The 14,036-nt window shown below is 36.3% G+C and overlaps 1 protein-coding gene across 2 annotated transcripts in view; it reads left to right on the top strand.

The window, feature by feature from the left end:
* Positions 1–14,036, top strand: part of WDR26 (WD repeat domain 26) — a 42,067-nt gene that overhangs the window by 11,334 nt on the left and 16,697 nt on the right. For both annotated transcript variants that reach the window (XM_061187339.1, XM_061187337.1), the window contains exons 5-8: positions 14–111; positions 1,836–1,992; positions 7,200–7,338; positions 12,842–12,982. In XM_061187339.1, the coding sequence (XP_061043322.1) occupies positions 14–111; positions 1,836–1,992; positions 7,200–7,338; positions 12,842–12,982 (535 nt within the window). The remainder of the gene's footprint in view (positions 1–13; positions 112–1,835; positions 1,993–7,199; positions 7,339–12,841; positions 12,983–14,036) is intronic.

The raw sequence follows: 14,036 nt of genomic DNA, 5'->3' as shown, positions 1-14,036 counted from the left end.
GTCATATTTTTAGGTATCTGATGTGTAGCCATGCAGAAGACCTACGTGCAAAAGCGGAATGGGAAGGCAAAGGAACAGCTTCACGATCCAAACTGTTGGACAAACTTCAGAGTAAGAGTCTTAATTTTTGATGTTTCTGTATTTTCTCTTAGAAATGATATTACGAATCAGTTAGGAAGGCTTGTGTCTAGACATACTCTTATCAAGTGGTTATGTAAGAGGAGTGAGGGGGAATCCATTAAGAGGCCCTTTATTTATTTATTTTTTTGGTAAGTTTTTTTTTTTTTAAACATCTTTATTGGAGTATAATTGCTTTACGTTGTTATGTTAGTTTCTGCTTTATAACAAAGTGAATCAGCTATACGTGTACTTATATCCCCATATCCCCTCTCTCTTGCGTCTCCCTCCCACCCTCCCTATCCCACACCTCTAGGTGGTCACAAAGCACCGAGCTGATCTCCCTGTGCTATGCGGCTGCTTCCCACTAGCTGTCTAGTTTACATTTGGTAGTGTATATATGTCAGTGTAAGAGGCCCTTTGAACCAGAGACTTCAAATTCCACCATGGAGTCTAAGACGCTAACTTCAGAAGTCAGTGACAGGATGCTGGTCCCAGAGCAAGTCTCCTTTCATTGCTTTTATGCAGTGATGCTCCACTTAAGATTCTGTTTGGGGGAGAAGTGCTGTGGTTAGAGAAAAAAACATGTAAACCACAGCTTTAAGCCACAAGTGTTTTAGATAGAGGGAGACCTCGTTTTATTGCTCTTCACTTTATTGCGCTTCGCAGATAACTGCAGTTTTTACAAATTAAAGGTTTGTGGCAACCCTGAGTTGTCAAATGATGGTTAGCATTTTTTAGCAATAAAGTATTTTTTAATTAAGGCTTGTACATTTTTTTTAGACATAATGCTGTTGCACACTTAACACACTACAATGTAGTGTAAACACAGCTTTTATATGCACTGGGAAACCAAAAAAATTTTTGTGACTCGCTTTGTTGTGATGTTCCCTTTATTGCGGTGGTCTAGAACTGAACCCACAGTATCTCCGAGGTATGCCTGTTTTTTGTTGATTTCAACAGTAAGGCACAGATTTCTTTAGGTAAAATGTTTTACCCTCCCTCCAAATATTTTATATAACTTCCAAATTAGAGTAGGGGTTTCATTTTTGCCACATCTTTATAATAAAAGACCCTCTTTCCCTCTCTGGTTAGACCATATTCTGTGTTTTCATGTTGAGGTGGGAGTGGAGATCCTAAGAATCAGAAGACCATGTGGTTGTGGAGGTGTAAGCCTTGAAGGATTGGAATAGATTGGTATCTATAATCAAAACTCCAGTTATATTCCCTGAATTTTCACAGTATCCTTGGCATTAGGAGCAATTTGATGGGACCTGGAACTTGACTTGTTCCAACATTTTGGCCCACTCTTTGTTAAGTGGGTATTTTTCCTATACTTCTAGTGATGCTTCGTCTCCCTGTGGGACACAGTTCTCTCTAGATTTTCTTTTTGTCATCACTGCCCTTTTATTTTTTGCTGAGTAGTAGTTGTTGTGGTTGTTGGGTTTTGTTGTTGTTCTAGGAAATCCACATGCAAATTAAAACCCTCCTGCCCAAGTGTATTCCATTCTAGTGGCAGCCTAGCTGTAGGTGCTGACAGATATTCATGAAGCTTACATGTTATATCACCCAGAACTGCTCTATTTAAAGGACACGATATTATTACAGTAAGGGCAAGTAGAGCAGAAGATGAGTCAGATGTCCTAAATAAAAGTAAACTGTTTTGTTTATTTAATTTTAATTTTTATTTCTCTTTTTAAAAATATCTTCTATTAAAGCCTATTTACCACCATCAGTGATGCTTCCTCCACGGCGTTTACAGACTCTCCTGCGGCAGGCGGTGGAACTACAAAGGGATCGGTGCCTATATCACAATACGAAACTTGATAATAATCTAGATTCTGTGTCTCTGCTTATAGATCATGTTTGTAGTAGGTAAGAGAAAAACTTCTTACATTCTAAAGTAGGCTAACCTTTTATGGTCTCACTTATGAACTTTATTAAAATGGTTTTTTAGAGTTTTATCCTGTCACCATAAAACAATTCATGTTTGCTTTAGCATTCACAAGTACAGCTAGAACTCTTGAAGTTGACAATTAAGAGAAATTTGTATATGTTTATATAGGAAACCAGTCCTTGAGAACTGAAGCTGGAAAGCCTGTTTTGCCTTTATTTGCCTGTGGGTTTGGTTGGACATTTTCTGTATCTGGCCATTTTTTTAAGGATTTGTAAGTGATACTGTATAAGAATGCCAGTGATTGAAGTGTTTACTGTCCTTGGATGCCAGAGATCACTTAGTGATTTTTTTTCTTTTCCTGGACATTATGGCTGTTTTAACTATGGCCCAAATTATTTTCTGCTCGTAAAGGTCATGGAAATACTTTTTTCATAATGAAAGTTCTGCTTTTTAGTTGAAAGTGACCTTTCAACTAGAAATGTTTAGAGCAACAGGTATTAACTTTCTGGCTTGGGTTTTGTTATCATACCTACCCATCTACATAATTTAACTTTGAAGAATTTGGGCTTCACTTTCGATGTTAGGAGTGTTTTGCGTAAAAAAGTCCCTACTATTTGAACAATGATCTCCAAATTTTCAGCAGAGCTTTAATTTTTAAGATACTGAAAAACAAATTGTGAAATCTTTCAAACTCCAGGAAGAAAATTATTTGGGTCTGGTGAACCAGACATAACAGCTGCAGTGCACATGCTCAGTTTCTTTTGTCAAATATCCTCAGAGAACTACTGAAAATAACATGCATAGGAAGAACAAAAGTGTATAAGTATGAGAGCTTTGGAAAAACAAGGAATTTCTGAATAACCATAAAACTCATATATGTGTGCATATATGCACTACGATTTAAGATCATCTTTTACTTGGGCATAAACTACTTTCAAATGTAGTTGAATTCTCACTTCACCCTCCCCCATTGCAATTTAAAAAATAGTAATAATTGAACTACTGGCCATAAATTACTTAAGTCTTAGTTATCTTAAAGTATTGGATAATTACTTGGGGCACTTAAAGAAAGTGATTAGAGATCTTTTTTCCTTTATCCCTTGTTATTCTTTAACATTGTTCTTTGATTTGCTTATGAGAATTTTTAAGTCTTTTCATTTAAGTTGAAGAGAGGTAGGAGGAGATAATAGATTAAAAGGCTATCTGGTTTCATATTTTATAGCTCCTTTAGGGAATTTGAGATCAATGTTAAAATTAAGGCGATTGTGAACCCGAATTTTTTTTGGTTCATGAATTTATTGCTGGTGGAATACATTGAAAGGTATATATGGTAGACTTCATGGTTCAAGAGGTGTCAGTAAGTTGAGAGCTTGCCTTCCTGTTTGGAAACTGCAATGTTATGAGCACATGACCTACATTTTTCTTAAGTGCTTTAATTTCTATACCAGTACCTGTGAAAGTAAATGATGGACAGTATTTAGTCTGACTTTTTCCAACCCTCAGATCAGGGATCAAACTCCTATAAACCTGCATAGAAAGCACTCTGAAGTTTTACATAGGAATGAAAGAGTTCTTGCTCCTCAGAAATAACCATTGATGATTGGAAGGTCTTCCCTATAGTCTTCTAAAAACAAAACAAAACTTTGATTCTGTGCTCTTCCTGGTTATTACTGCCCACGCCCCCCCGCCGCCTCCGTAGAGCTAACTTCTTAAAATAGTTGCCTTCCTTACTACTTCTTCACCCTTCAGGTTTCTGTAGTATTAGGGTTTATGCAGCCAACACAACACCAGAACTGTTCCTGATGTTGGTAAAGAACAACATCTTTATTAAATCCAATGGCTACTTTCCAACCTACATCTTAGCATTTCTATAGCATTTGACTGCTTTGCCTTGAAGCTTTTCCTTTGACTTCCAAAACATTCCAGACTCGGTTTTACTCCTGGCTACTCCTCAGGCTCCTCCTCTTTCCCTGTCCCTTTAATAAGTTTGTGTTCCAGAACTATGTTTCTTTTCTCACCCTACTCTTCCTGTTTAGGTTATACTTACATGATCCTAATGACCCCTAGGTCTGGGCTAGAGCTACAGAACTATCTCCTAAGCCTTAGACCTTAATACAACAATGTGGATATTACTCAAGCACCATAAGTGCAACATCTCAAACAAGAATTTCCCTCTTCTCTCACCTATCCCTGCAAAGTCTGTTTTTCCTATTGAATTCCCTCTCTCAGTGAAAGGCTTCCATCTACCCAGTTTCTCCAAGGAGTCAGCCTTGACTTTTCACTCTGGGGAGACACTAAGTGGGGAGATAGTGCCTGACATCTAAGTCAGTATATATAGTCTTTAGAGTGAGTTGTGCCCTTTATTGCTGAACTGGGAAAATAGAACCTAAATTTTATGTAATTGCTGGTGTTCCTGACTCATCTGAAAGTCTTCAAAATAAAAGTTGATATTTTTTATTGTTTGTTTTACTCCCTTTTAGAAACTACATTTTAGCACTGAAACTAGAAAACTGTATTTTCGGAATTAAATCTTAGCATTTAAATCTAAATACCAGCCTTCTTTAATCTCTGGGGAATAAAGAATTGATTATGAAAATGTGAACTGTAACTTTTTTTTTATCTTGATCAGCACTGAAGAAATTTCATTAGATTGTATATTATTTATATTTTTCACAATTCATGCATACATGTTTTTGGTGAAATTTGATCAGTAAGGAACGGGAATTTTCTTGTTAAATAATTCTGTGGGTTTTTTTCCACCGGCAAACAGTGGAAGAATGTTTCCACAGATAGCTGCTTATAAGTATTATTTTTTAGTAAAGGATCATAAAATATTTATAGTGTTAAGATTTATAAAATGTTAAGGTTTAGCTTGATTAAAATGCTACTTTTTTTTCAGTTTGATTTGGGAAGGTACTGATATTTTTAACAAATCTTAAAATTTTAAATTTACTTGAAAACAAAGACATGTAAACTCTATCACTTTATATACTCTAAAATTAGCCTTTTAATAAACTAGGGGTTGTTAATTAGTCTTTTTATAAGATTATTTAAGTAATAATAAAATAATGACAATTTAAATACCACCTTGACATTCAGATACAACTGACTGTCAATAATCTGGTTGCCTTGCACCCTGCAATTTTGATTATGAATCATTCCTTCCTTAAGGACATTTTGCTGCTCTGATTTTAGATATATCTTCATTCATGATCAACTTTAGCCATTTGAATTATTGTGTATTTTATGCCTAGATATAAAGTGTTTCTCACTGAATAAATATTGACTATTACCCATAGGAGGGGGAAAAATCATTTTTGATTTAGAAGTACTTATTTGATTGAAATTTTATCCAGCAGTGTCTTGAAAAATATGATATGAAAAATGATATTTGGAAAGAAAACTGACCCTGGAGTCAGCCATAGGTTTAAATCCTAATTCAGTTATTTATCAGTTTGATATCTGTTAAGTTACTTGCTCTCCTTGAGCCTCCTGAAAATGGGGCTATTACTTGCCTTGCAAGGGAGTTTTGAGAATTAACACTACTGTATGTAAAGCATGTAGCGCAGTCCTTGGCATCTAGTAGGTGCTTAATAAATGTAAACTGGAATTGACTATGTTTCAGTTCAGATATAGACTAATATTTTAATATTAAAGCAATTTATAGTTAGACAGTCTAAAAGTTTAAAGCAGTCTCCAAGTAGCCAACTGCTAAGGTACATTACCATGTGTGCCAGATAAAGAACGTTAACTTAATTTACTTTTAAATACATATTGCTGATCAGGCTGGTGAATTGACAGAATATGTTTTTAAATTATAGATTGGTTGGGGGAAAAAATAGAGAAGACCATTTTTTAAAACAGACTTAAAAGTTTACCCATTAATGTTTAAGTAACTTTTTTATAATACAGATCTGTACTGTCCCAACAGTAGCCATTAATTACATGTAGCCATTTAAATGTAAAGGAAAAGTCATTCAAATTAAAATTAAATGAAAAAAATCTAAGTTCCTCAAGTGTGCTAGCCCCCTTTCAAGTGCTCAGTAGCCACATACAGGTAGGGTTATCAGATTGGACAGTACAGTTATATAACATTGGTATTATCACAGAAAGCTCTATTGGACAGTCCTGATGTAGAAACTGGAAAAGGATAGAATGGTTTTTAAAAGTGAGTGCTTAATGAGAATAGTCATTCTTAGGATAACATTATCGTCTTTAACTTAGGAAAGTTAACATAGAATTCTTTACCCTTAATGTATAAAAACTGCAACTTACAAAGTACTGGCTAAGCGTCAGACTCAGTCTAAACGCTTTACATTCATTATCTCATCCTTGTAAAAGGAATTCTATAACACAAGTACCCTTGTCTGTCTTTATTTTATGGCTGGAAAAATTGAGATTTAGAGAGATTAAATAAGTTTCCCAGAATCACAGCTAGTAAGTGGCCAGGATTTGAACCTAAGTCTCTCAGACTCTACTGCTCCCATTCTTAAGGCGTTACTCTTGACCACTACAGCCTCTACCATGTATTGCACTTCTCCTGTGCTGTCCCCAGAATAATACTAGTAATCACTTTTGAATAGCTGTTACATTCCAGCAATTTCAGATGTGTTTCTCATCCTTACAGGAACCCTAAGAACCTTGTTAGGTATATATTCATCTCATTTTATAGATGAGAGAACTGAGACTCAGAGGAGTTAAATGACTTGGCAAAGATACTAAAGCCTGTGACCCAAAATTGTCTGGCTACAGTGCCTGTGCTGTTTGTTATGCCAAGTTGCTTTTATATAAATGAAAATGTACATTATTTCTTCTAGAACAACCTGATGCCAGCCCACTTATACAGACAAACATGAAGCCCTGATTGTTAATTTGTATTTATATGAATTGACTTAATCAGACCAAAAATTCTCTTTAATCTTGAGGGCGGGGGGAAAGGATAAATTGGAAATTGAAGCAGACTTTAGGTTACGGATTTCCCCTAAGATTGCCTTGACTAATGTTATAATATTTTCTTTTTCAATATAACCAATATAAATGTGGTTCTTAGGATTTACAAGTGCATTCATATCTTATTTTGAAAGTTTTTGGTCTTCAAAGAAGTTTCATCAGTTTAACCTTTTTCATTATTATTACTCTTAATCTATTTTAAAAGAATAATTATTTGTGGACTTATTTGTTTTAGGAGACAGTTCCCATGTTATACTCAGCAGATACTTACGGAGCATTGTAATGAAGTGTGGTTCTGTAAATTCTCTAATGATGGCACTAAACTAGCAACAGGATCAAAAGATACGACAGTTATCATATGGCAAGTTGATCCGGTATGTACTCCAGTATGAATGTTTAGATTGCAAAAAGTAGTTTTTAATCTAATTGATTGAGTACGTATTTTTAAAGTATGTGTATATAAATAGCATTCTTTTCCAAGAGCATTTTTTGTCATCTTTGTCATGTCTTATCTCTTTCTATGTTGTTTAGGTAATATATACAGATTAATATTATCAAAATTGTTGAGCGTTATGTGCTAGGATTGTACTTAGTCTGTGCGTGCATTATCTAGTTTTATCCTCTGAATAACGCTGTGAGATTCTAATATCTCCTGTTTTCAGATGAGGAAACCAAGATAAAAAATGCCCAGGCCCTCACGGCTTATAAATGGCAGAGTTAGACTTAAATCCAGGAATACTTTTACTCCAGACCTACTGCTCTTAATGTCTCTGCCAGTTTGTTATCTTTGTTAATACTTGATTTACAGATTAATACAATGTCCATTCTGTCACAGGTTAGAAAAGACTCGTTACCATTTTGCCTTCTGAAACCCTTCATTATCTTCTGTAATTCGTGGAACCTCTGTTAAACATCTCCCCCTATCTCTTCCCCCCCACCCCATGATGCACATGAAAAGTATTGTATTCTGGATTTAAAATTCTAAGTTCTCTCTAAAATTAGATTTGTCTTTGTTTATAACCAGGTGACCTACAGATTTGTAGAAATAAGTATTTCCATTTCTTTCAGCCAATTAAACATTTATCGAGCAATCAAGGAAGCACATGACTTCACATAGTTTAGGGAGATGTATTTGGTATAGGAGTCATTCACCTAAAATCAGAAATTATAAATAATCTTATTTTAAAATTTAGAATTAGAATATGATAGTAGCCCACAATAAAGTTTTGAACTCCTATGTTGAAAAAATAGAGAAAGGGGGCCAGAGAAGGAAATATTTTAAAAAGAAGAGAATCAAATTTGAGAGCCTACATCAATTCTTGTGTACCTGCAATATGCTATGAATGAAGAAAGGCAAATAAGATCTACTCTTTGCCTTAAATCAGGCATTCTTTCCCTTTTATTGTACCATGTACTCCTCTGGCAGTCTGAACCCTGCGGACCCCCCTCCTCAGAATAATGTTTTTAAATGCATAAACCAAAACACATAGGAAGCCCAAGTATATATTATATATTAATTACAAAGGGAACCCAATTATATTGAAATATAGTTATCAAAATAGTACAAAAACAGATACAGTATAGTAATAATGCTGCTTTTTTATTAACATATTAAGTAACAAATTCTAGCAGCAGATCTGATAGCTACAAGAATTTTGAAGTAGTGACAAGCATAAATAATATTTTGAGATATCTGCAACAACTATAATATGATGTGAAGATATTTGAGATTTCCATTATTAACAGTCACCTAATACGACCTAATATAATACTTGATACTACCTTGCTTGTTAACTGCCTGCATTCAAGATTGAAGGAAATACTGAACTTCAGTCTGTGGTTAGTGAAAATAAAGGTGTGCATTTTCAAGTACAAGGACTGCTGCTTCTATCCCTGGATGACTCCTTTAGATCTCAGGTTAAGAACCTCTGTGAAAGGAATGCACAGTTTAGAAAGGGAAATTAAATACATTGAAATAAGAATCATACAATATATGTAAAGTATTGTGAAAGCACAATAGCTTCACAGGTTAGGAGTACCTCATTTGAGGCTTGCTGTGCATAGCACAGGTGGAGACAGGAAAAGGAAGAGAGGGACCTTCCCTTCCTTTCTCCCCATCCCCAAGTGAGAGAATAGGATGACTAAGGCAAAGCATGGGAAAAATGACTAGAAAAATAGGTTGGGATCCAATCATAGCCTTTGAATACTATTATGAGGAGTATTTTCGTTCAGTAGTTATTTGCAAGATGTCTGAAAAGAAAGCAACAATATCAAAACTTTTTTTATTATGTTTTTTCTTCTAGCAGCAGTGTGTAAGAGTCCCTTTTGTTTAGCAAGTATTTATTGAACACCTGCTGTGTGCCAGGCCTTTTGATAGAAGTCACACTGGGCTCCTGATAATACAGTGTACTGGAACTGGGAAGCAAGGGAAAGTTAAGACAAGTTAAGTCTTGGGTGAAGGAGAAGTAAATAATTTTTTAGGTAAAACCAGTTACACCTGGTCCTTGGGTGAAAGATAATGTGGCTGGACATTTGGGCAAAGAGATTTTGTAGACTAGGAGATGAGGTTAATGAAGTAAGTAGCAACCAGATCGAGGAGGATCTTGTATACTGAGGAGTTCAGACTTTTATGCCAATGTTTCCCAAAGTGTTTCTGTGAGAATACTGCTTATGCAAGATGTTAATAGGTGTTATGTGTAAAGGGCTTTTATGGCCAGATTAGCTTGGGAAATGCAGAGTTAATGCTTACATTCATAGACTTTGGTATCATGATATTTTATTATGTCAAATACTATTTGAAAAACTTGTTAAGAAAATTGGTGCTCTTTTGGAATATGTGTTTTGTGTGTGTACTTTTAATGGATAGAAAAAAAGAATGTATAGAGAACCTTAAGATTTCAACTGATGTGATTCCAATGCCTAGTTTCCTTTAACAGGTTTTCTTACCTTTGCCCCCAAAAAGGAATTTTACCCATTCCCCTGCCCAAAATCCAAGCAAAGTTAAGTGGGTTCCATGAACACGGTATTACCACTTGGAATATCTTACTGTAGAGATATTGTACTTCGGAAGATACAATATTAATATTCTCATTTGTTTTCAGCCTCTTCTTTTACAGCAGCGGTCCCCAGCCTTTTTGGCACCAGGGACCGGTTTCGTGGAAGACAGTTTTTCCACGGGGTGGGGGTGGTGGGGGGAGGATGGTTCAGGCGGTAATGCGAGCAATGGGGAGCGGCAGGTGAAGCTTCGCTGGCTCGCCCGCCGCTCGCCTTCTGCTGTGCGGCCCGGTTCCTAACAGGCTGCTGACCAGTGTCGGTCCGGGGGTTGGGGACCCCTGTTTTACAGGGTTGTATTTTTTAATTAATGTGCATGAAACAAGTTAGTTTTTGGTTTTTTTTTTTTATTGGAGTGTAATTGCTTTACCATGTTGTGTTAGTTTTTCCTGTACAACGAAGTGAATCAGCTATATGTATACATATATCCCCTTCCTCTTGGACCTCCCTCCCATCCCCTGCCCCATCCCACCCATCTAGGTCATCACAGAGCAACAAGCTGAGCTCCCTGTGCTATACTGCACGTTCCCGCTAGCTATCTGTTCTACACATGGTAGTGTATTTATGTCAAACATAATCTCCCAATGCATCCCACCCTCTCCTTCCCCACTGTGTCCACACGTCCATTCTCTACGTCTGCGTCTCTATTCCTGCCCTGGAAATAGGTTCGTCTGTACTATTTTTCTAGATTTCACTAATATGTGTTAATATACAATATTCGTTTTTCTGACTTACTTCACTTTGTATGACAGACTCTAGGTCCAGCCACATTTCTACAAATGACCCAATTTCATTCCTTTTTATGGCTGAGTAATATTCCATTGTATTATGTGTACCACATCTTTATCCATTCATCTGTCGATGGACATTTAGTTTTTGAGTTAAATACTTCTGTAGTAGTAGTAGTTTGTCATTAGTTTAGAAGCAAATCTTTGTGTAGAACTAAAGCACCACTATGAATGAAAGTTTGTTCCTAGAAGATCTTGAAAATAGTCCAAAAGACTTGACTTGCTTATTAAATTATGCAAGCCACTTTGACCTAATGATACTGTGATCTAATACTCCATACCTATTGTCATCTTCCCGAAGAAGAATCAGAAGTAATTACATTGTGAACTGTTGAATTTTGTCAAACAAATTCCCAATCTTGTTTTAGCAAGCTAGTTCCAGACCCATTTCTAACTGCTTGTGGGTCATCACCATTGGAATTTCCCCCAGGCTCAAAACAGGTCTCCATAAGTCTTCAGTCTAGCCAGATTCCTGCTTCCTCTATTCACTGCCCGTATCCATCCTTAGCCCCTCAAACAGAAACTTAGAGGTTGTCTTTGAACATTTCTTGTCTCATCCTGTCATGTCAGTTTTACGTCCCATGTATATTTTGATCTGACCTCTTTCAGTCCTGACCATGTTAGTTTAGGGCCTCATTTTTTGTCTTAACTGTGTGGCTGCTGTGCTGGCTCATTAGGGGTGTCCTTATCCTGTGTCTCTTCGTTCTGATTCATCTTCCACACTGTTGTATGAGTTCTGTTCCTAAAACCAAGTATATTATATATTCCCAAGCTTAAAAATCATAAGTGGCTCTTCACTCACTGGATAAAATTTAACGCTTTAGCCTAAAATAATGATGTCAGGTTTTCCAGTCTTGTCACTGGCCACTTCAGTGTTTGCACTATATATAGTTCATCCTGTAAAGCTTCAGAGTCGGGCACCTCAGGTTCAAATCCCTGGTGGCACCTGGTAATCAACAAAGGCAAGTTTGTAACCTTTCCGAACCTTCAGTTCCTTCCCTGAAATATGGGGGAGGAGAATTAATACTTAACCTTTTAGATGTATGAGGTTTGAATGAGATAGTGTTTGTGGATAGTGCTATTACTGATCAGCACTAAATAAGTGATAGCTCTGCTGGTGGGAATGTAAAACGGTTCAGACACTTGGAAAACAGTTTGGCAGCTCCTCAAAATGTTTAGCACAGAGTTGGCATATGACCCAGCAATTCTACTCCTACATATAGACCCAAGAGAAATAAAGACAGGTCTGCACAGAAACTCGTACATAGTTGTAGCAACATTATTCATAATCGCCAAAAAGTGGAAACAATCCAAATGTTGCAAAGTACGGTGTGGTCGTAAAATGGAATATTACTCAGCAGCTAAAAGGCATAAAATACTGTTATATTGCACAACATGGATGAACCCTGAAAACATCATGCTAAGTGAAAGAAACCAATTACAAAAGACTTAGATGTTGTATGATTTCATTTATATGGAATGTCCAGAACAGGCAAATCCATAGAGTAAGTCGGGTTGCCAGCGCTGGAGGGAGGGAGAATGGGGAATAACTGCTAATGAGTATGGGGGTTCTTTTTGGGGTGATGAAAATGTTCTCAAGTTAGATAGTAGTGATGGTTGCACAATCTGTGAATATACTAAAAGCCACTGAATCATATACTTTAAAAAGGGTGAATTTTATGGTAAGTTATATCTCACTAAAACTGTCTTAAAAAGGAGGGGATTAGCTTCTATTACACCTATTTTCAGTTTCCTTGAAAGCCTCATAAGGACAAAGTCTGTGTCATCTTTATTTCCATCTAGCACACAATGCCCTTGTGTGTAGTAGACGCTTAACAGATACTGCAGCATGAACGAGTCTTTATGAAGCAAGCTGTTAGAGCTTCAGGTGGGGGGGAAATTGGTGAAATCTGTGGAAATGTCCACAGATTAAATTATATTATCAAAGTGCATCTTTGCAGCTGTTTAAGTTCTTGTGCCCAAAAACCAGGGACTTTAGGAATTGGAGTTAACTAAGTTGTCTTGTTTTCCCTCCTAGGATACACACCTGCTAAAACTGCTTAAAACTTTAGAAGGACATGCTTACGGTGTTTCTTATATTGCATGGAGTCCAGATGACAACTATCTTGTTGCTTGTGGCCCAGATGACTGCTCTGAGCTTTGGCTTTGGAATGTACAAGTAAGCAAATTTCATCCTTGGTTTAGTCTTCAAAGTATAGTCATACTGCATGTATTCATTATAACTTTATTCATGATCTGTAGACCAGCATCATTCAACCTAAATTACCATGATGTATCTCTTGTAAAAGATAATTCGTCAAATGGAACCCAGGTGTCCAGATTTATACTAAATTTAAATATTATGTTGAGCATAGTAGCATTTTTGAAAGAATGATCAGTAGGTATTTTTAGGGATGTTGTACTTTGTAGTGTATAATTTGTACTATTTCTGTAGTCCTTTATACCTCAAAAAGACTTTACAGTTGTTTTACAGTTGCACAGTTGTACACGAAACTTATCTTTCAAGTGTGAAGACATCGACATTATACCAAATTTTCCATTCTGATGGCAATTGCACCATCTCCTTGCCTATATTTAATGTTCCAATCTCGTTTAGTAAATTTAAATTATGTTTTCAGTACTTATTATTAAGGGTTTTATTACAGTTTCTAAATGAAAACTTGAACACTTTATCTAGGGTCCCATTTTAGAAAAACTCAGCACTAAGTTCACTCCATTATCTACAGACTCTTATTTTGGAAACCTTGTAGTTATCATTTAAAATTATTTTTTAAACTTCTGTAAGGTGACTGGTTAGGTGATTTTGCGGGAGGGGGGGTTGTTTTGGTTTTTTTTTTTTTTTTTTTTTTTAATAACAGACATTTCTTTTCTGTTTTTTTTTTTTTTTGCCGCGCTGTGCGGCATGCGGGATCTTAGTTCCCCGACCAGGGATCTAACCCCTGCCCCCTGCAGTGGAAGCACTGAATCTTAACCACTGGACCACCAGGGAAGTCCCGTTCTTTGGTTTTTTAACGTCTAGGCAGGGGAATAGTTCAGGCTGTGGGTTTGGGTGTAAAAGTGTAAGTTGATGGGATATGGTTTTGAGTTTGAGGACCTATAAGTAAGTTGATTTTTACCAAGAGAGTGAAGATAGAGCTCCATAGAAATGACTCAAACAATAAGATGGTATAGAGGACAGATGAATACTAAGATGTACCTGAAGATGATGTGCC

This window comes from Eubalaena glacialis, chromosome 3, assembly GCF_028564815.1.
Source record: "Eubalaena glacialis isolate mEubGla1 chromosome 3, mEubGla1.1.hap2.+ XY, whole genome shotgun sequence".
Classification (NCBI taxonomy): domain Eukaryota; kingdom Metazoa; phylum Chordata; class Mammalia; order Artiodactyla; family Balaenidae; genus Eubalaena; species Eubalaena glacialis.
Note: the sequence above shows the minus strand (reverse complement) of the source record. Positions and strands in the feature narration are given on the sequence as shown.